The 20824-nt window shown below is 38.7% G+C and overlaps 1 protein-coding gene across 8 annotated transcripts in view; it reads left to right on the top strand.

The window, feature by feature from the left end:
* The window catches only part of akap13 (A-kinase anchoring protein 13), a 140113-nt gene that overhangs the window by 90390 nt on the left and 28899 nt on the right, over window positions 1–20824 (top strand). For 4 of the 8 annotated variants that reach the window (XM_065291573.2, XM_065291574.2, XM_065291572.2 and 1 more), the window contains exons 9-18: window positions 473–560; window positions 1412–1545; window positions 4356–4684; window positions 6114–6161; window positions 7239–7298; window positions 8619–8799; window positions 11351–11447; window positions 11953–12075; window positions 14250–14292; window positions 15563–15677. In XM_065291573.2, the coding sequence (XP_065147645.1) occupies window positions 473–560; window positions 1412–1545; window positions 4356–4684; window positions 6114–6161; window positions 7239–7298; window positions 8619–8799; window positions 11351–11447; window positions 11953–12075; window positions 14250–14292; window positions 15563–15677 (1218 nt within the window). The remainder of the gene's footprint in view (window positions 1–472; window positions 561–1411; window positions 1546–4355; window positions 4685–6113; window positions 6162–7238; window positions 7299–8618; window positions 8800–11350; window positions 11448–11952; window positions 12076–14249; window positions 14293–15562; window positions 15678–20824) is intronic. The other 4 variants (XM_073813285.1, XM_073813284.1, XM_073813286.1 and 1 more) reach the window with 4 other exon arrangements.

The following is a 20824-nucleotide window of genomic DNA, read 5'->3' as shown; positions in this document are numbered from 1 at the left end:
ACCCGTTTACATTCAATTTATCCATAAGGACACAAAATATTTAACGTCACGTCATTGACCCATGTACACTTATTAGAGTACCTACTTTCCAAACAAAATGCTATACCCACATGTACTTACTGTACAGACTGCTTCCTAGTAGTGTACATACATGTAGAACAGGACTGTAAAAATAAAGTGCTAATTGTCAAAAATTGTATCAGGCAGATAGCAGTTTTGTGTCTAATAGTCTTGTTTAAATAAATGTGGTTTGTTTACATGAAGTAAAAGAACAGTTACATCATTTTTTAAAAGCCATGGCATTGTGCTTATCAGGAACATTTAGTGCCCGCTTATGCCAGATTGCAGGTTTTTTGCTTAAATGCGTTGTCATATATGCTTTCTCATAGTATTGTATGATTTATTTATATTTTATGCAGAATAAATGATTTTATCTGTCAACTTAAACGATGGGATCAATTTCTCATTGCAGATCCACAGAGAGACAGAGACATTTTTTGCAGTTGATGCCAGTCGAGTCGCTGGAGTCCAGGAGAAAAAATCCAGTTCAGAGAGTTCAGGTAAACAACAGCACCCTTTATTCTCTTGAATGACTTACTGCAGGAAAAAATAATAGTGAAATGTTATATAAAAAATAGTTTTAAGATTTTAAGGATTGATGCATGATATATGTGTTGGTGTTAAAGTCAGATAAAAACATACTTAATTTAATAATGCATTACATCACAGTTACTTTTTTCCTGACTTTGCATTTCACAATTTATTTTAACAAGATGAAATGTTTTGATTTCTATGCATTCTACAAATTCAGAGCTTTCATAAATGATTTTTGAAAGCTTTATATAGACGTAAACTATTTAGTAGAGGTCATCAGCTCTATGCCTGATCTTTCAGCAAGCCTGCTGCCCAGTACATTTCCTTTCTTTCAAAAGAATGGATGCTGTCTAGTGCCTCTTGTGTATTTTTGTGTGCGCACGCCAGACTAAATAGTGCCCGGATTGTGTCACATGGGAAACTGCTCTATAGACTAAATGGATGTCTTCCTGTCAATACAAAAGCCTCCACTGGTCAAATAAGATCATCTAAGGCGATGACATCAGCATCCTGTCTAAAGGGATTGCAAGCAGAGATGCAATACAGAGAGCTCAAATGAGTCACTTCAAACTGTATCTTGATTCAATTCAAGAGTGGTTCATGTCTGGTTTATTTACAGTTTACAGTACACATTGTTTTACAGTAAAGAAGCTTTACAGAAAGCGTTTGCTGTAATAGTATCTTTATTGATTTAAAGCAACATATATATAATTTCATCTATCAGGGTACAACTTTTTGTACCCTGATAGTAAAAAGTTTAACCTTGGGTTTCTCTTTGATAACCTCTTTTCGTATGTTTTACCTTTTTCTTTCCCAGAATTCCCTCCTCCGACCCCCTCACCAGAGAGCGTTCGACACGAAGAATCTGCGAGCATCATGCGAGGGTCTGTCAGTGATGGCGACTCTCTCCTCAGTCAAGATTTGAGCGAGGACATCGTTTTTATCAATAAGGTGGGCCTGAAAAGCTCATGTTTCCGCGCGTGCATTTTTCCCCCTATCGGCCAATTCTGTGTTTGTTTTTGACTGTTGCTATTTTGTTTCCACGTCCCTTTATGAAACAAGGCATCTCTAGACTGTGCCTCATTGTTCGAGTCCATCTGCCAGCAGAACGGTTATGCAATGAGTCTTAGTTTTAGTGGTTATTTTGTGTACGCACTCCCAATCTCACTCCAGTGACGTCATGTCATGTGAAGCAAGCAGAACGGTGGGCCAGGGCTGCAATTATGACCTCATCCTTTCATCTGAGCCCCTATTTTTGTGTTGACTCACAAGGCAGAGTTCCCCTTTTTTTTAACTATCCCTGGGAATACAGTATACAAAGATCATATTCTTTCATACATTCAATTTTATGCCAGCCACTTTTATGAGCGACAGTGCATTTAGGCTATACATTTAATCAGTATGTGTGTTATTTAGGATTTAAACTTACAACCTTTTGCATTGCTTACAAGTTAAAATTAAAACTTTACAGTTGTGAATGTCTTAGTGTTACAGCATAGTAAAGTTATATTACCGAATTATATTTTATTCTTAGACATCTTGATCAGTTTTAGCTTTCAATAACTCTTTTGTCACCAACATGAATGACCTGGCTTTGCGGTTTCACACTTTGTTCAGAAATTGCAAAAATAGAGCTGGAAACCGTTTCCCCAAGCTTGACTTTCCATTTCGACAACAGAGCACTTAACCTGAACTTGACTTGTGTTCTGGAAGTGTTTTTTTTGTCCCGTAGCTATTCCTCATAATGTTAACTATTACAGTCAGTGTTACCGTAGCTGTTTGGCCACCACACCCCTCGTCTGACTGTGTTCTCCGCATGTGAGAGAAATAATGAGCTGCTGTGAATGGAAATGAGTTTGTCAGTGCTACGTGTATGTGCGTACATCTTATATGAGGTTTACAAGAATGGAAAAACTCATTCTGTGCGGCTTATGCTTCGTGCAGCCTAAAGCTGCATTCAGACTAGCAGCGATTAGCAGTAGCAGAGTGACGCGATCTCATTGATTTCAATGGAAGCTTGGCGACATGAGCGATAGTTGGCGACTGGATGGATTAAGAAATGTTTAACTGTATGCAAATTATGAACGACTTTCGGGAGCGACTAACAATGAGACCGAAGCAGTGGAGTTAACGTCATCCGTCTCTCGTCAGTTACTTAAGTGGACGGTACTCATTTTGTTTATAATTTCTGTTTCATTTGAAAGAGACGAGCGACACGCAGCGAAAAAGTCACTTATAATGTGAATGTACCTTAAGCCTATTCACATTTCACGTCTTTTGCAGGTGTAAAGCACGCTCAAATAAAGAGCAAAGCAGTATGCGAGTTGACATTTGTTTAAACTGCAGATCAAGTCAGCTTCATCCTTTAGGGGTTGTGTACACCAAAACTTTTACGCCCGCGGCCGGCGCATGTTTTCAATTGTTTCCAATTGAAGCTCGGCGTTTTTCAAATAAGTCAGCAGCTAGCGGGTTTTTTTTGCGCTGAAAACCAGCGCTCGGCGGTTTTCACGCGCTCGCCGCAGAGAGTCTAGAGTTGAAAGAGATTCAACTTTGGGAGAAAAGCTCCGCTCGTCAATGTCAGTTCTCACACGGCCGCCCAATCACAGTGGAGGAGGGGCGGGACATTACCACAGCAACCAACCGGCTCGCAGCTGAAGTATCACAGCTACCAAAGCGCTCAGCTGAGGAAAGCTGGCACTCAGCTGAAAAACAGCTGGCATTCAGCGTCCTTAAGGCGTTTCAGCCGCGTTTAAAAGTTTTGGTGTGTCCAGCCCCTTAGGTATCAACATTGAATCATATAAACAGTGTGTCATTCCCAGAGCGTACGATCTGTCAAGTGGCTATTATCATGAAACAAATCGAAGAAACAATGCATAAAGACGCATTACTGAATCTATGGAGAATGCGGCTCATGGTTGCTTAGCAACAGCAGACGTTACGGGAGCGCAAGTGCCTGAGAACTTCGGAAATAAAAAGAGGAAAGTGGCACAGTCGTGGCTTTAGGGTGTACTCGCATTATACATAACGTACCGTACCCACGTACATTTGACCCCAAAGTATGGTTCATTTGGCTAGTGTGTACTATGCGAGAGGTGGTCTCGGGCATGGTTCGTAAAGTGTAGTGTGAGTTCGGAGGGGGGAAACGGTACTCTGGTAGTGTTCGGTCCAGTTAAAGGGGATAAGGAATGAAAATACGTTTTTACATTGTCTTAGTTGAATAACTGTAGTCTACCCGCATTCACGAACATACGAAAAGTGCTAGACATTCTGAACGTCTCCGTTTCATAGAAATTCCTCCTTTAGAAAAGTCCGCCAGAAAATGGCAGAATCTAAACAATGGATACATGTTACGTAAAATGTATCTCACTCTTCAATCTTCAATTTCCTCCCCTTCAAAATAATTTCCTCCAATAACTGTTCGCGAGGTTTAAGGTGAAATGGCGAGTTGCGTTCTGAGGTGTGCTCTTCTATCTGTAAAATTTTGATCTGTGGGTATTCTGAAGACTGCAAAGTTAACATTCTTTAGAGTGGCAGCAAAGGCAGCCAATCAGCGTCAAGTGCTTGCATTTCATAATGAGGTTGACCGTATATCGTCATTGCTCATTCGTTTGGTACGGCTGAAAAAGACACTTTCACTTGTCCAAACCAGACGTGACGCAGAAAATAATTCATAATGTTTGCATCCTAACAAAAGCGAGTATTGTTTGTTTGGTTTCTGTTAAATAACACTGGTTATCTCTGTTCTCTCTTCTACACCAAAGGCTGAGGACAGCGTCACCAGCACAAGTGGTGTATCCATGTCCTACTCCTCCTCCACGGATGACACCTCAAGCCTGGGGACCCCGAGCGTGGCCCCTCAGCCCGGATCAGAGACCCCCGGATCAGACGTCTTCCCCGCGCTGCCCGCATCCCCCGGAGCGTCTTCTATTTCAGGAGAAACCGAGGAGGAGGAGAGAAAGGATTGTCTAACAGAGGTCCCGGAGCGTTCGGCTATTTTGCGTCCCTCCATCCGGTCCCTCTCTCCGATCCGCAGGCACAGCTGGGGCCCTGGGAAAAATTCAGCAGGAGAGATGGAGATGACTCAACGCAGGTATAAATCTTCAAATTTGTCTAATTTAAGGGTTTGATGAAGAGTAAGACTTTCAAGGGTGTCATCTGTTGTTGTTGAAAGGTGTAATGTTATCAAGTCCTTTGTTTGAGTTTACATTTCTGATGTTGTTTTATTTTTTCCCATTGAGTTGAGTTTTGTGTACAGCTCTTAGATGGATTATGCACAATGTTTGTGTGTGTTTATAAAGGGGAATCCCAGTGTAGCTGGAAGCCGTTCTGTGAGAAATAGCTGAATTTAGGTCACACACGGATGGCTGTGTTTCCGCCAGCTGACCTCTAATACTCTTTCTTTAAGATAGAAAGAATGATCATTTATTTAAAGGGACACTCCACTTTTTTTGAAAATATGCTATTTTTCCAGCTCACCTAGAGTTAAACATTTAATTCTTACTGTTTTGAAATCCATTCAGCTGATCTCCGGGTCTGGCGCTTGCACTTTAGCATAGCTTAGCATAATCCAGAATCTGATTAGACCATTAGCATCGCGCTAAAAAATAACCAAAGAGTTTCGATATTTTTCCTATTTAAAACTTGACTCTTGTGTAGTTACATCTTGTACTAAGACTGACAGGAAATTAAAAGTTGTGATTTCTACACACTGCTTGAAAAGAGTCCCCTTTGTTACTTTCAGTGGCACTGGAATATTTTCGGGCAGTGCAAAATATTACTACGCCTGCTGCAGCCATGTTACATCAGCAAAGTCCTTGATTATTACGCCAGAATGAGAGTATAGTTCCTAGCCATATCTGCCTAGAAAATCACAACTTATAATTTTCTCTCGGTCTTAGTACACGATGTAACTACAGAAGATTCAAGTTTTAAATAGTTTTGAAAAGATATTGAAACTCTTTGGTTATTTTTAGCATGATGCTAATGGTCCAATCAGCTATGCTAAAAGTGCTAGTGCCAGACCCGGAGATCAGCTGGATGTATTCCAAAACTGTAAAAATCAAATGTCTAACTCTAGGCCAGCTGGAAAATGAGCATATATTCAAAAAAAAAAGTGGAGTGTCCCTTTAATGCACGTCTTTCACTTTTAGTATTCATTTGCATTTCACATTTACTGTATAAATTTCACAGACTTTTTATCCAAATGCATTCAGTCTATACATTTTATCAGTATGTATGTTCCCCGAGATCGAACCCATGACCTTTGCACTGCTAACGCAACGCTCTACCAACTGAGCTTCAAATTCTGATGCAAATCATAATTATTTGTATCTAGTGTGCAATTTCTTTGCCTTTAATGGCACCCAAACGTATTGCAAAACTCTCACATAGTACCGCCATAACTTATTGATGACATGGCCAGATCTGCCAATCATCTTATCAGCTCATGTCCATTTCATGTCTCATTATCTCTCTCTATTCATTCTGTTCTCTCACCATCACCCATCCATTTCTTCCAGTACGGCACGCACTGAGGTGGAGCGGAGGTCCGGGGGCCATAGGAGAAGGTATCATCATCCATCTTCATTCTTTCCATTCAGGGGCCCCTGAAACTGGGACCTCTGAACTCCCTGTGGAAAATGCTTGAAATGTAACAATGTGACCCGAGCACCATATGCCATGGAAAAACGTCTCTTTCCCAAAAATCCCTTTCAAGCTTTCAACTTAGTCTTAATAGGGTGGCATACAGTACAGTATACACTCTATAAAGTGATTGGTTGGTTTTAACCCAGCGTTAGGTCAAGAAGAGTCGAGCCTAGCCAGAAAATTTTTATATCTGACCCAACAACCCAGCATGGGTTAAATTACAACCCAACAGGCTGGGTCCGTCCTTTTATACCCGTTTTACATCGCAACTAATCATTTGCAGAATAAAAGTTTTTGTTTGTGTTTGGATATTAAATGTGTGTGTAATGTGTATAATAATTATGTATATATTATACACTGAAAAAAATGATTCATTGAATTTAATCAATTTTTTTAAGTGGTTGCAATAAATTTATTTAAGCTACATTTAAACAAAAAAGATTAGTAACGTAAAATAAAATATAAAACTTTTGTTTAAATGTAGCTCAAATAAATTGATTGCAACCACTTACCTTAAAAAATTGATTAAATTCAATGAATCATTTTTTTCAGTGTATAAATGCATACACATGCATGTATATATTTAAGAAATATATAAATGTGTATAAACATTTGTATATTTGCATATAACTTATATCGTATATAAATATAAATATTTATTATATCAATATATTTTTTCCTTAAAATTATAAATACACGTGTTTTTATTTATATAAACATAATATTTGTTGATGTACTGTGTATAATAATTATGTAAACAACACTTTTATTCTGCAATGAATAGTCGTGACCAATCATTAGGCAGCTCTAGTTTTAATTGTTTTATCACATCCTTAAATCCATAACATACAATGTTTCCAAAAACACGATATTGATAAGATAACCCACTAACTAAGTTTGAAACTATTGAAACTATTGTACATTCTTTGTACTAACAAACTTTTTTTCCCAATCCATCCATCTTTTCATCCATCCATGTTCTTCCGCTCACCATGAAGCATGAGCTGGTGTCCGTCGGTCGTCCTGCATTCAGAGGGCGACGAAATAAACGGCAGAAGGTAAAAAAAATAGCAAATAGGAAGTTTAAATGTAAGTTCTTCTTCTTGTGAAATGACATGGCAAGAATTGCATCATGTGAACACATACTGCGTATTATGAAAAGCGTCAGTCTACATTTGCATGTCGCTGTGTGTGTGTGTGTGACTCTACTTCCTGTCTGTGTGTTTGTGGTCTTAGATGTTTGTCCAGTGAAGTGATGGCTCTAAACCATACACTTCCGTTAGACTTCATTGTCTAAGAGCGAACAACATCGAGCACTCATGCATACAATTAGACAATTAAATGTAGACCATGCCGACTAAATTAAATACAGTACCACATTTTTGATGTAGACTAGTTAACAATGACTAATATTTTGATCTGGATCTCAGAACCTGATGAGAGGTGAGATTATTGATGTATTTCTTTGTCATGCTTGTCTCTAGATACGTCTTTAGTTTTAGATTTGAAAAATGTTTCGCCATGTAGTTGCAGTACATGAAATGTGTACATGTTACACGTCAGCTGTTGGAGTTTTATTATATTATTTAACAAGATATTTAAATGAAGATGTAGACCACAGAGGTCACATTATTGTATGACTTTTTTCCATCACTTTGTGTTAAAAGCATATGCAATTTTTTTCTTAATTTGAAACATTATATTCCCAATTTAATTTTTGAACAGGATTTGCTTAAAAATGTGCATTTGCTGTCTTAATCTAAAATAAATGACAATTGGTCACACTCTGACGAAGGCTTGTAAGCCGCAACGCGTAGGTGTACTTGTCACCTGTATTTATAAAACTAAGCTGTGATGAATTAAAGCTTTAAACTTTTTCTACACCATTCGAATGCCTTGGAAATTCATTATTTATTAAATAACAATATTTCATTAATGCATTTTCATTCACAACTGCATGAGTGTCCAAGTTGCTTTGCGACCACGGTCACCTTTTTTTTAAAATTGTTAATCATGTCTAACGATCGCTAACCAGTAGTGATCATTCAGTGGTTGAATTGTTTCCTTTGAAGAAAGTCAAGAAATGGCCATGAATCAGTTGGTTATGATTCGTCTCGGTTATCTGGACAAGTTTGATCACTTTTACTGTCATCATTTGCTAACAGACTCATGCTTTTAGTGTAAGCATCTCAGTCTGTGGGTGTTTATGACTCTACAAGTGTTTGTCTAGCGGTGGCTTAAATGCATGTAACAGTGAATGAACTGAAGTTTTTCAGTTTTTAACTTTATTTTAATATGTGCATATTGATGTTTTTATCTGAATTTTATCTTATCACAGTTTAATGCAAATATAATCACAATGTAATACTTTTTGGCAGTTACAGCTTGGAGGGTCTCACAGCTGAAAAGGAAGGAAGGGAAAGTGCAATTCAGCGAGTGGACGATGCGGTCCAGGAACCGAACTGTCCGTCAAAACTGGACAGGGAGGAGAGGGGCTCACTTGTGTCTCTTACTGAAGAAGAGCAAGAAGACAAGGACTATAACAGTTTGAGCAGTCAGGTAAACCACTTTTTATGAAGCCATATGGCGCTGTATACAGTACTGTGCAAAAGCGACCATTCCACCACAAAAAATATTAAAAATTTTAGTGTGAGTGCCCCTTACATTTGAGCAATAACAGGAATTACAGGATCTCTTATGCTGCATTTACACCAACCGCGTTTCAGGTGTCAAAATCGCGTCTATCGCGCCTATAGTTTGCCGCTTGAACAGTTTGAATGCATTCACGTGTCTAGAGCGAAGTAGACGCTCGGAAAAAGCAAGCATTTGACGCGCAGCAACAGCAGAAAGCAGGCTCTTGATTGGTTAACGTGGCGCGAAAATCTGCCAAAGTTAAAATTTTTCAACTAGGGCGTCTGACGTAAATTCGCATCATACGCAAAATGCACAAAAAGCACCATTCATGCATACCGCGCCATACACTCAATTCAAGCATGAATGAGGCGGAAACGCATACACATCCACGATGCGGGACCTCCAGATGCACATCAACGCGTCTTCACATTGACTTAACATTGTAATCACTCGCGCTTGCCGCCTCTACCGCGGTTGGTGTGAACGCAGCATTAAACCTAAATAAAAGAAAGCCTCATTCTAATTCTAATCGAATGATTTCAAGTTGAAGATGTACTTTGTGCCAAGAGAGGTCACACTAAATACTGAGTTTTTCCGGTAGCCATTTTGTTTTGAAAATTGTTTAGAATTTTTTATTTTATTTTGTGTACTGTATCTAACATAGACTGTAAAAATATGGACGTAGTGTTCTTGACGTCACCTATAGGTTTATGAAGAGCTTTTTTAAACCCAATAGTTTGCGGAGCCTGTTGTGGCCATCATGTCAGTGCGTCACCGCGCTTCACTCGCGGATAACCAGAAATTGGCAAAAAGACGGGACGTGGGTGGAGCTGAGGTGCTTGGTTGCTGAAACCACACCTGTCTATTTCGAAGGTAGTGACCGCAGCGGCAGTTCACATTTCACTCAAGTGGTCACGTCCTTAATTATGCAAAACTTTAAGGGTTAATATAATTTAAATTGATGAGTTACAACGAATTCACCACCCTCACGGTTGTCATGAAGGGCAAAATTAGCTATATAGACCAAAAACACTTTTTGTACAAGGGTGTCAATATATTTATTTCTAGAGTAAACAGTGGTAGTGTTTCACCAAAATGTCATCGTACAAGAAGGCCATTCTCAAATGACGAATCTATGAAACCACATTATGTGTGTGCATAATCCACCATCCTATACAAAATCATACTAAGATTGCACGGATGTACACTTACTGACAACAATACGGAAACAAACAAATGAAAAACAAAAATAGAAATCATGGTTGTTTAATAATGCTTTTCAAATGTAATTCTTAACTAAGTGCAACTCCAGCAACAGATAAACTAAAACAAGATAATGTCAAAACAAAACTGTGACCTCCTTTCACAAATCTTGTCATGACAACTGCAAATAAACACACAAAGACTTTGTTAACCAACCAAGACTAAAACACTAAATAAAACTCTTAGTAAAATGGGGCTAAATGCATAAGGTTATGGCAACGGCAAACGCAAACGCCGCCCCTGGCTGTAAAGTTGGGCATTTCAACATGGGGGGGTCTATGGGATTGACTCCCTTCTGGAGCCAGTCAATGAATTGCCGTCTCTTCCATGTTGGCTCCACAATAGAGACCAAAGGGTTGCCCCTTGTTGTCCACCTGTTTCTGGGGGTGCTACTGTTCCAAAAAATGTCCCCGCTGTGTGTAAATTATTTGTCATGGATGCTAGCAACCAAGCCTTATGATGTGTGCTCTGGCTCAGCCCAATATCCGCTTTAGATATGTATGGTTGTTTTCGACATCCTTAAATAACACCTGACCTACTTAATCTCTGTGTTGATACATCTGAGCTTTTCAAATTGCTCATCGATTTACCATCAGGCTACTGAATCTAGAAAATAGCTAAAAATGTTACCGTATGTCACGTGATACATGGCCACTTTTTCTCGTCAACCTCCCAACCATCTTTCATGGAGGGTTAAGGTACTGTTATCTCACCTTTTTTTAATTTCATTCAAGTTGTGTTCCCACACCGTTTTGGGTCAATCTCGACCCAGAAGACACTTGCAAACTCTCAGAAATAAAGGTACAAATGTTGTCACTTGGACAGTACTCTTTCAAAAAGGTGCACATTTGAACCCAAAGAGTGCATATTAGCACTTTAAAAGGTACATATTGGTAGTTCAAAGATACATATTTTGTACCTTAATGGTACATATTGGGACCTTTTTTAAAGGGTCCTGCCCAGTGACCAGCTTTTGTACCTTTATTTTTGACAGTCCACTATATGAGCTATATTCTCTTTATTTTATTTTTGTATTTGAATAACATTAATGTGGATGGTCATTAAAGGTTTTGCTAAAACATCAAAGCTGCTGGTGGCCTAAGACTTTTGTACAACACTGTATTTTGCACAACACACCGGTGACATTGGTTGAACTCAAGCTGGTTAAATTGGCACTGTTGATCATTTAATAAATCACATTCATTTCTTTCAGAAGTCCATCCAGGCTGGACGGAGAAATGTCCCTCCTGCAAATCCGATTCTCACCAAATCCGTCTCTATGTTGGCCATCAGTCATAAAGACTTGGACGGTAAGTTTAACTCGTCTTGTTTGCTAGTCTGTAATTCATTGTCCCACTCTGAGCTCTGCAACATTGCTTTGGGTTCAGTAACACAAAGGAATGAGTTTATAAGCTTAGCTTGAAATTAACCCCTAGATTTGTTGCAGACCATCAGACCATTTTTTTCTCTGTTGGTCTATTTCTTCTCTATCTAAGGTTATTTGAGGAATCAAACATTGGTCACACATTGACCACTCACTTCCTGTTAGCGCCATATCTAACACAATCAGCCATACTGGGATCACAATCGGTCATTATATTTTGTATTCCTTTCTCGACTGGGATTACTGGTGTTGTTTTTCAACTCATCCGATGTGGAAGTCCCATGATTTTCTTTTCCACCTCACTCTGGTGACACTTTAAGGGAGTGGACATTTGCTATGGGTGTACTAAAGGTGTGCATTTTTTTGGCACCCTATTTTATTATAACGCCTGCTTTGATCTTTTTTGCCCATGTCATAACGGAACCCGACAGCGACTGGACGACCACGACCTAAGCGACGAATCTCCTTCTCCCTCAGCATCTCGCCTTTGCTTCCCAAATCTAAATCTGTCTTTTCTCTTGGCTCTTCATCCAGTGATGATGATGATACAGTCAGTAAGTAAAAGAGTATCACGCAATGCCTGGCGTGGATCCTGTTCAACACCTGCTTAATACGAATTGTGTACCCTACCTCCCTTGTGTCACTAAGTTATTGATAAGCCCAGTCAAAGAAACGGTTTATTTATTAAAAACCTATCCCATAATTCTTCTCTCCTTTGTGTTGTTGAGTGATAAATGTTTATTGCATTATATGGGATATTAATGAAAGATGCATAGTAAAAATAACTTGTATGACGACTTGCATGATTTCAGGCTGATGCATTTGCATCATTGCATTCCATATTTACTTGTGTGGTCACTTGTTTTTGTAAGTCTCAAACATTAGCTTAAACATGTTTAGCTTGCGATTGTAAATGCATCAGAACACGGCAATGCAATGCAAGCACAATTTTTCAACAGTGCAACAAGGGACGATCTCGCATTTCTTCGCTTTGTTGTATTTTTCAGTTCAAATACTGTCTTGTTATGCGACCTGATGTAATTTTAAGATGTTATTTTCCAATATGACTAGCACTATGACTATAAGACAAATTAATGTTTTTCAGTTAACACATAGTTTCGCTAAAGAAACACATTGAATTATTGCACCATGGATAGTAAGTAGGTCTCTCTAGTCGGCCACGTCTGTTTTGTTTTTTCCATTGGCTCAATCTCTTTCACATTCATCAGATCCATATAAACACTTTTTTATAATAGGACTGTTTTTAGACCTCAGGCAGCTGCTTAACAGGATCGAGTTCCTTTTAAAATATTCCTAGATCGTGTACAAAAAAAATAATAATAATCTGGCTACCATTTTAGGATGGCAACTGTTGTGCATCCCAAAGGTTATACATTTAATGGATTCATCAGCCTGCCTATACATTATCACTCAATCTTTCCCTGAAGCTTTTGTTGTTGCAGATCAATGTCTAAACCTCAAGCCTTGTGAATTTCGTACAATTCAATGTTTTCAATGTGCCATTTTTAAGTATTTCCTCCCTTTGTTCTCTGCAGGACAGAACACAGTTACATTTCACGCTATTAAACTTCACTCTAAAAACAAACTGTGCTATATAGCACCAAAAGTGGTTCTTTGCTCGTAATCATAGAAGAACCGTTTTTAGTGCCATATAGCACCGGTGAAGCACCTGTGTAGAACCATATAGTGCTATGTAGAACCAAATGTGGTGCTATATGGCCCCTATATGGTTCTACACAGGTGCTTCACCGGTTCTTCACCGGTGCTATATGGCACTAAAAACAGTTCTTCTATGGTTACGATTCAAATCAACAGTTTTGGTGCTATATAGCACCGTTTGTTTTTTTAGAGTGTTGTGTCATTTTTCTTTTGTACAATTACAAAACTACTGATGCATGCTGTACGATTTTGGTCACAATTTTGTGATCATAACAGCTTTCTGTAATCCAAAATAGACTATAGGACTGTATTCTAACATTTAACCCTGGATATAGTCGTTCCTGGGGTGCCGATGTCCTGCAGATTATAGCTGCAACCCTGATAAAACCTTGCCTAACTGTAGTTTTCAGGTGACTCTTTAGACCTTGATTAGTTCAGGTGGCCTTGATTAGAGCTGAATCCATTGGCACTCCAGGATCGACATTGCCTACCCCTGGTATAGTCTCTTTTTTTGCATATGGAAGCGTACACGCACAGTCGAACGAGCCTTGCAAAGCATAGTTTGTTGAACTCATACACATACTACCGTTCGACGCATGTGCATTGCGACAATTTGCAATACCTCCCGTGGCCTACCTACATACTTCTGTGCGCGCATGCACAACCCAAGAATCTAACGGTGCGTGTACAATACGCGCGCACACTTCGGATGACGCAAATTGTGCCATGCGTACTGTATGTGGACCCTAGCGTACGCGCCAAAATGAACCATACTTCGGCTTTCAGCGTGACAGGTTCACTGTATACATAATCATTTTTTTCTTGTGATTAATTTAGTTGTTCAGTGTCGAGGATGTGTATATTCTTTAGTGCTACATACAAAACAGTGATGAAACAGTCTAACAAGCAACAATCGAAAGACAAAAAATCGTACAGTGTGTAGCCGGCTTAATGTCTGTTGCAGATCTTATAGTTGTTACTCTCACTCAGAGGTGTTTACATCGCCACTGCACTGTTGGTTTTAATAATTTGTATCTTTTTTTTTCAGGATTGGCCTCATTCACGGGTACATCAGGATCATTAGAGTACAGGTATGACATCTAACATTTCATTTTTTCGACGTATGCTAACTGGATGAAACAACGGCTTTGTTCCGACTGCTAATGAGCTCACTCCATAGACATCAATTTAAAGTGCACCTATTTCGTTGCTAAAAACAAAATTATTTTGTGTATTTGTTATAATGTGTTTGCATGGTTTATGGTTCAAAAACACATTATTGTACGTTTTTGTAGCTCCAGATATCTCTGCTTTCCCCAAACGCTTTGATTTTGTACAAAGCTCACCGGTCGAAAAGCTCTGTGTCCCTTATTGGTCAGCTTATCTGTACGTTGTGGCCTGAATACCTCTGACGTCAGCTGGAAATGTGACGCTCCTTACCATGTTTAAAAGATTCACACACAATGCAATGCTAACAGGAGTTAACTCGATATGCGGGAGGAGTTATGATAATGTCGGTCTTTACTACCTCACCAATCCTAGGAAGTTAACTCTTGCGTACAATCCGCATGTTTGTTGTAGTCCAAGAAAAGAGTTTTACGTTGGAGATGATAACCGCATTATTGTTTACTTTGGGGTTTGTACCTATTGCATATTATTAACATGTACTAATACACACTTACACACCAAAGGAAATGTCAAATCATGAATCAGACAATAGGTGCTCTTTAGGTGACCGCCATTATCATAATTCCTCCCGCTTTGGACTCACAGCCTGTAAGTTAACTCCTGTCAGCATTGCATTGTGACCGAATCGTTCAAACATGGAAAGGAGCGGCACATTTCCGACTGACGTCAGAGATATTCAGGCCAATCACAATGTAAAGATTAGCTGGCCAATCAGGGACACAGAGCTTTTCAAATCGTGTGCGTTTCAGGAAGAGATTGAAATCTAGAGCTACAAAAATGTACGGTATGTGGAAAATAATGTGTTTTGAACCATAAACCACCCAAACAGATTGTATTATGCCAAATACACAAAATAACATTGTTTTTAGCATTAAAATAGGTGCTCTTTAAGGCCCTAAGCATGTTTCTGATGTAAAGTTGTTCAAAAAATATTTGAAGACTCATTTCAGTCAGATTATAAGATAGCATTGAATGTCTCTTTTTTTTTTTGAAAGAGGCAAACACATTATGAAATATATATTTTATCAAATATCTGTGTTTTGTATTTTTTGTATGCTGCCATCGTGTTCGTGAACCAACACGCCCATATTAGAACAGAGGAAGAAAGTTCATATTTTAAATCCATTTCTAATCAGTTTCTTCCCCTTTGTCGTTTCATTTTCTCATCTGCAGTATTTCTGAGGAGGATCCTGGTCCCTTACGAAGTGACAGTGAAGGCAAAGGTGGAGGAACCAAAGTCAGCAGGACCTTCAGTTACCTCAAGAACAAAATGAGCAAGAGAAGCAAGGTTGGTGTGTCACAAAACAATTCAATTATTCACTTCTATAGCGCTCTTCAGTATTCGTAAAGCAGCTTTACATAATACATTTCAGCGCATAAAAAAAACAGAAATGCAGAAAGACACAGGAAATGATATAAAACAGGAAATAAGCAATTATATCATATGATTTTTATAATAAAAACTGTAAAAACAATTACGTGTCTCCACAATGCATGCTAATATTAAAGACTTACAAAGTAAAGTTGTAAAGTTATAGATGCATGCGACCTTCGGTTTTTCCTTGTTATCTGGACTAGATGACTAGTTACTTTTACAATTTTACAAAATATGTAAAATTACTAACTTTTTTTTGTTAGTGCAATCATGCTACCTTTTTGTAAAACTCGCCTCCAGTTTTGTTTACCTGTTGCAATGATCATTTTCAAAGTTTATTTTTGTGCACTTGTGTCTGTTCAAATGGAGAAATCATGCTTTTTATGAAAATGTATTGTTTCGACTGTGATTCAACCGAGATTTTTTTGGTTTTAAAACCGATAAATTCCTTTATTATGCTTTGTACGTCTGAAGCATTGCATTATTTGTACGTTTGTTTGGCAGCTGGTAACCTTTGATACAAACCTTGAGGTTTTCTCCCTGCGGTTCCCGTAGATGATGATGTCCTCGATCACTTAGCAACATTTGCATGATCTAAGGTTGCTCGAATCATCTGTTCTTCCGCCGCAGAGCTCGCTCTTGCACAGGCAACTTTGTGCATCATACTCGAGCTCAATGTAGGGAAGTTGAACAGGATGCAAAGGCAAACTGCGGTCTCAGTCGCTGCGTTTCTGTTTAAATATACTCTGTCACACACAGTTGCACTTTTAAAGCTCCTCTGTTTCTGTGAAAATAAACCCTTGTTAAAATCCATGACCGCATGTTTTCAGAGAACGGATAGATGAAAATAGATGACGTGATAGATGATAGGACACTTTGAATGTTCATATTAGTCTAGCAGAGCCGTGATATGTGATTTATGAGTATTTAATTTTTAATTTTTTTTTTTGTTGTAGATGCTGTGGGGCACGTGATGACCACAGGTGTCTAAATTGATTTAGCTTCAGATTAAACCTTTGCTTACAGTAAACTGCACAATGCAACTCAAGTGTGTTTGTGTACTAGGAAGAGGGGGGGGGGGGGGGTAAAAGGAAGTGCGCTGTTTTTTTAAGTCGAGCACAACAGTGAGAAAAGACAGAAAGACGCTGCAGCACTCTTCAAACTCTGTATGTCACATCCTTTAAGAGTATTAGCTGCGTGCCATCATGGAAAGTTGTGTTTGTATGTAGAGAGAGACACGGGCGCATCTACTGTACCTTCAGACCAGTGACCGCATTCGTGGCTGTCCGTGTTTGGGATGTCTACGTTGTGTCGTAGGTTTTTGCCACAGGGTCGCTCTCTGAAGATCAAAAAAGTTGGGGGACCGGTTGAGGTAGGTTTCAGGATCAATGTAAAATGACGATACTATGGTGCTATCTTTATATTGTAGTATGCCACTGTAAAGTATTTCATTATGATGTTATTGTGGTTTACATGTTTTGTGGGTTTGATTTTTAAAGCATTAATGTATTGTTTTAGTGGCATTTGCGGTATCCTTACAATTGTGTTTCTGTTAATAATTCTCTTATGTACTTGCGATTATTCTTGGTTGTCTTTTATGAGCGTTTGTGCAGTGCATTGTGTAATATATAATAGTTATTAAGTAAAGGCTCTTTAGATCATTTTAGTCCGGCTAATATTTGTTTCTTGTCATTGTAATCTGGATATATAGCTGCTTGGTGTAAGAGCGGAACGGACAGGATTTTTTCAATCTATTAATTTTGGCTGTGGTTGATGCTTCAGAGAAATGTTTCAGCAAAATTAAAGAGAAATTACACTTATTAACAGATAACTCTTGCAACACAGTGGCTGGACAGAAAGGGTATTTAACCCAATGGCTGGAAGGATGGACAGACTGGCGGCCATCCAACACAATAGGTGGATAGACAGACGGATAGACAAGACGTGTTAATCAAAATGATAGATAGATAGATAGATAGATAGATAGATAGATAGATAGATAGATAGATAGATAGATAGATAGATAGATAGATAGATAGATAGATAGATAGATAGATAGATAGATAGATAGATAGACCGACAAATTATTTGATATGGATAGATGGACAGACAGGTAATTTACCAAACCAGGTGGGATAGAGAGAAAGACAGGCATATTATTTAACATAAGGGTTGTATAGACAGACAGACGGGTCAACACAATAGATGGATTAACAGACAGACAGATTATTTAACACAATGGGTGGACAGACAGACACACTCATATTATATCTAACTGGACCGAACTAAGCGCGATTGGCCCAACTCCCCTACTTGCACGCACTTACACTGTACTGTTATAGATACATAGATAGACATACATACAGACAGACAGACCGATTATTTAACACAATAGCTGGTCAGTCAACACAATAAGTGGATATACAGACAAAGACAGACAGGTCATTCAACACAATTGATAGATAGATAGGCAGATAAATTAATTGACATAATGGCAGACAAGTCATTTAACACACCAGCTGGGTACATAGATGGACAGACAGACATATTTTACATAAAGATTGTAAAGATAGACAGATGGATTATTCAATACAATAAGTGAATAAACAGATAGACAGATCTTTTAAAATAGATGGAAGGATGGATGGACAGATTATTATCTGACTGACAGATTATTCAAAACAGTTGGTAGACAGACAGACAGGTCATTCAGCACACTGGGCGGATAGATTGACAGACAGGTCTTTTAACTCAATGGATGGATGATGGATTGACAGACACACAGGTTTTTAACACAATGTGTGGACAGACAGACATGCTTTTAACCGAAGTGTGGACAGACAGACAGGTTTTTAACACAATGTGTGGACAGACGGACAGACAGACAGGTTTTTAACAAAAAAGTGTGGACAGATAGACAGGTTTTTAACACAATGTGTGGACAGACAGACAGGTTTTTTACACAAAGTGTGGACAAATAGACAGGTTTTTAACACAATGTGTGGACAGACAGACAGGTTATTCAACATAATGTGTGGACAGACAGACATGCTTTTAACACAAAGTGTGGACAGAGAGAAAGGTTTTTAACACAATGTGTGGACAGACAGAAAGACAGACAGGTTATTCAACATAATGTGTGGACAGACAGACAGACATGCTTTTAACACAAAGTGTGGACAGAGAGAAAGGTTTTTAACACAAAGTGTGGACAGACAGAAAGACAGACAGGTTATTCAACATAATGTGCGGACAGACAGACAGACATGTCTTTAACACAAAGTGTGGACAGACAGAAAGACAGACAGGTTATTCAACATAATGTGCGGACAGACAGACAGACATGTCTTTAACACAAAGTGTGGACAGACAGACAGGTTATTCAACATAAGTGTGGACAAACAAAAAGACAGACAGGTTATTCAACATGATGTGTGGACAGACAGATAGACATGTCTTTAACACAAAGTGTGGACAGAGAGAAAGGTTATTCAACATAAGTGTGGATGGACGGACAGACAGACAGAAAGGCAGGTTTTTAACACAATGTGTGGACAGACAGACAGGTAATTCAACATAATGTGTGGACAGACAGACAGACAGACATGCTTTTAACACAAAGTGTGGACAGATAGACAGGGTTTTAACACAATGTGTGGACAGATAGACAGGTTTTTAACACAATGTGTGGACAGACAGACATGTTATTTAACATAATGTGTGGACAGACAGACAGACAGACATGCTTTTAACACAAAGTGTGGACAGATAGACAGGTTTTTAACACAATGTGTGGACAGATAGACAGGTTTTTAACACAATGTGTGGACAGACAGACATGTTATTTAACATAATGTGTGGACAGACAGACAGACAGACATGCTTTTAACACAAAGTGTGGACAGATAGACAGGTTTTTAACACAATGTCTGGACAGACAGACATGTTATTTAACATAATGTGTGGACAGACAGACAGATAGACAGATAGACAGGTTTTTAACACAATGTGTGGACCGACAGACAGGTAATTCAACATTATGTGTGGACAGACAGACAGACAGACAGACATGCTTTTAACACAAAGTGTGGGCAGACAGACAGGTTTTTAACACAATGTGTGGACAGACAGACCTGTTATTTAACATAATGTGTGGACAGACAGACAGACAGATAGACAGATAGACATGTCTTTAACACAAAGTGTGGACAGAGAGAAAGGTTATTCAACATAAGTGTGGATGGACGGACAGACAGACAGAAAGACAGGTTTTTAACACAATGTGTGGACAGACAGACAGGTAATTCAACATAATGTGTGGACAGACAGACAGACAGACAGACATGCTTTTAACACAAAGTGTGGACAGACAGACAGGTTTTTAACACAATATGTGGACAGACAGACATGTTATTTAACATAATGTGTGGACAGACAGATAGACAGACAGATAGACAGGTTTTTAACACAATGTGTGGACAGACAGACAGGTAATTCAACATAATGTGTGGACAGACAGACAGACAGACATGCTTTTAACACAAAGTGTGGGCAGACAGACAGGTTTTTAACACAATGTGTGGACAGACAGACATGTTATTTAACATAATGTGTGGACAGACAGACAGATAGACAGGTTTTTAACACAATGTGTGGACAGACAGACATAGCTGTTATAATCTTTATTTGCGCAAGTAAAATCCTTTTTTTGTTTTAACATTCAAACAGACTCATGGTTCTCCCCCACACTCGCGCTATGCACATTGCATACATTATTCCATAAGTGATATGATTGGTTCTCTGTGGATAAATAAACATGTTCTTCCACTGGGAAATTGTAGCGCAGTCGAAGTGAATTGTATTAATTATTTGCGCACATTTTTTAATATGGCCACTTGTGGAATAAAAACTGCACGACGACAAAATAGGTAAGACTTGTTTTTGCATTTAGCCCTGCTTTACTAAGAGTTTTATTTAGTGTTTTAGTCTTAGTTGGTTAACTTATTTACGTGTACTCTATCACATCATTTAAAAGTCTTTATTGTGTGTTTATAAGTGTT

The sequence above is a fragment of the Paramisgurnus dabryanus genome, chromosome 23 (genome assembly GCF_030506205.2).
Source record: "Paramisgurnus dabryanus chromosome 23, PD_genome_1.1, whole genome shotgun sequence".
NCBI lineage: Eukaryota > Metazoa > Chordata > Actinopteri > Cypriniformes > Cobitidae > Paramisgurnus > Paramisgurnus dabryanus.
This window is presented reverse-complemented; position numbering and strand designations above follow the sequence as displayed.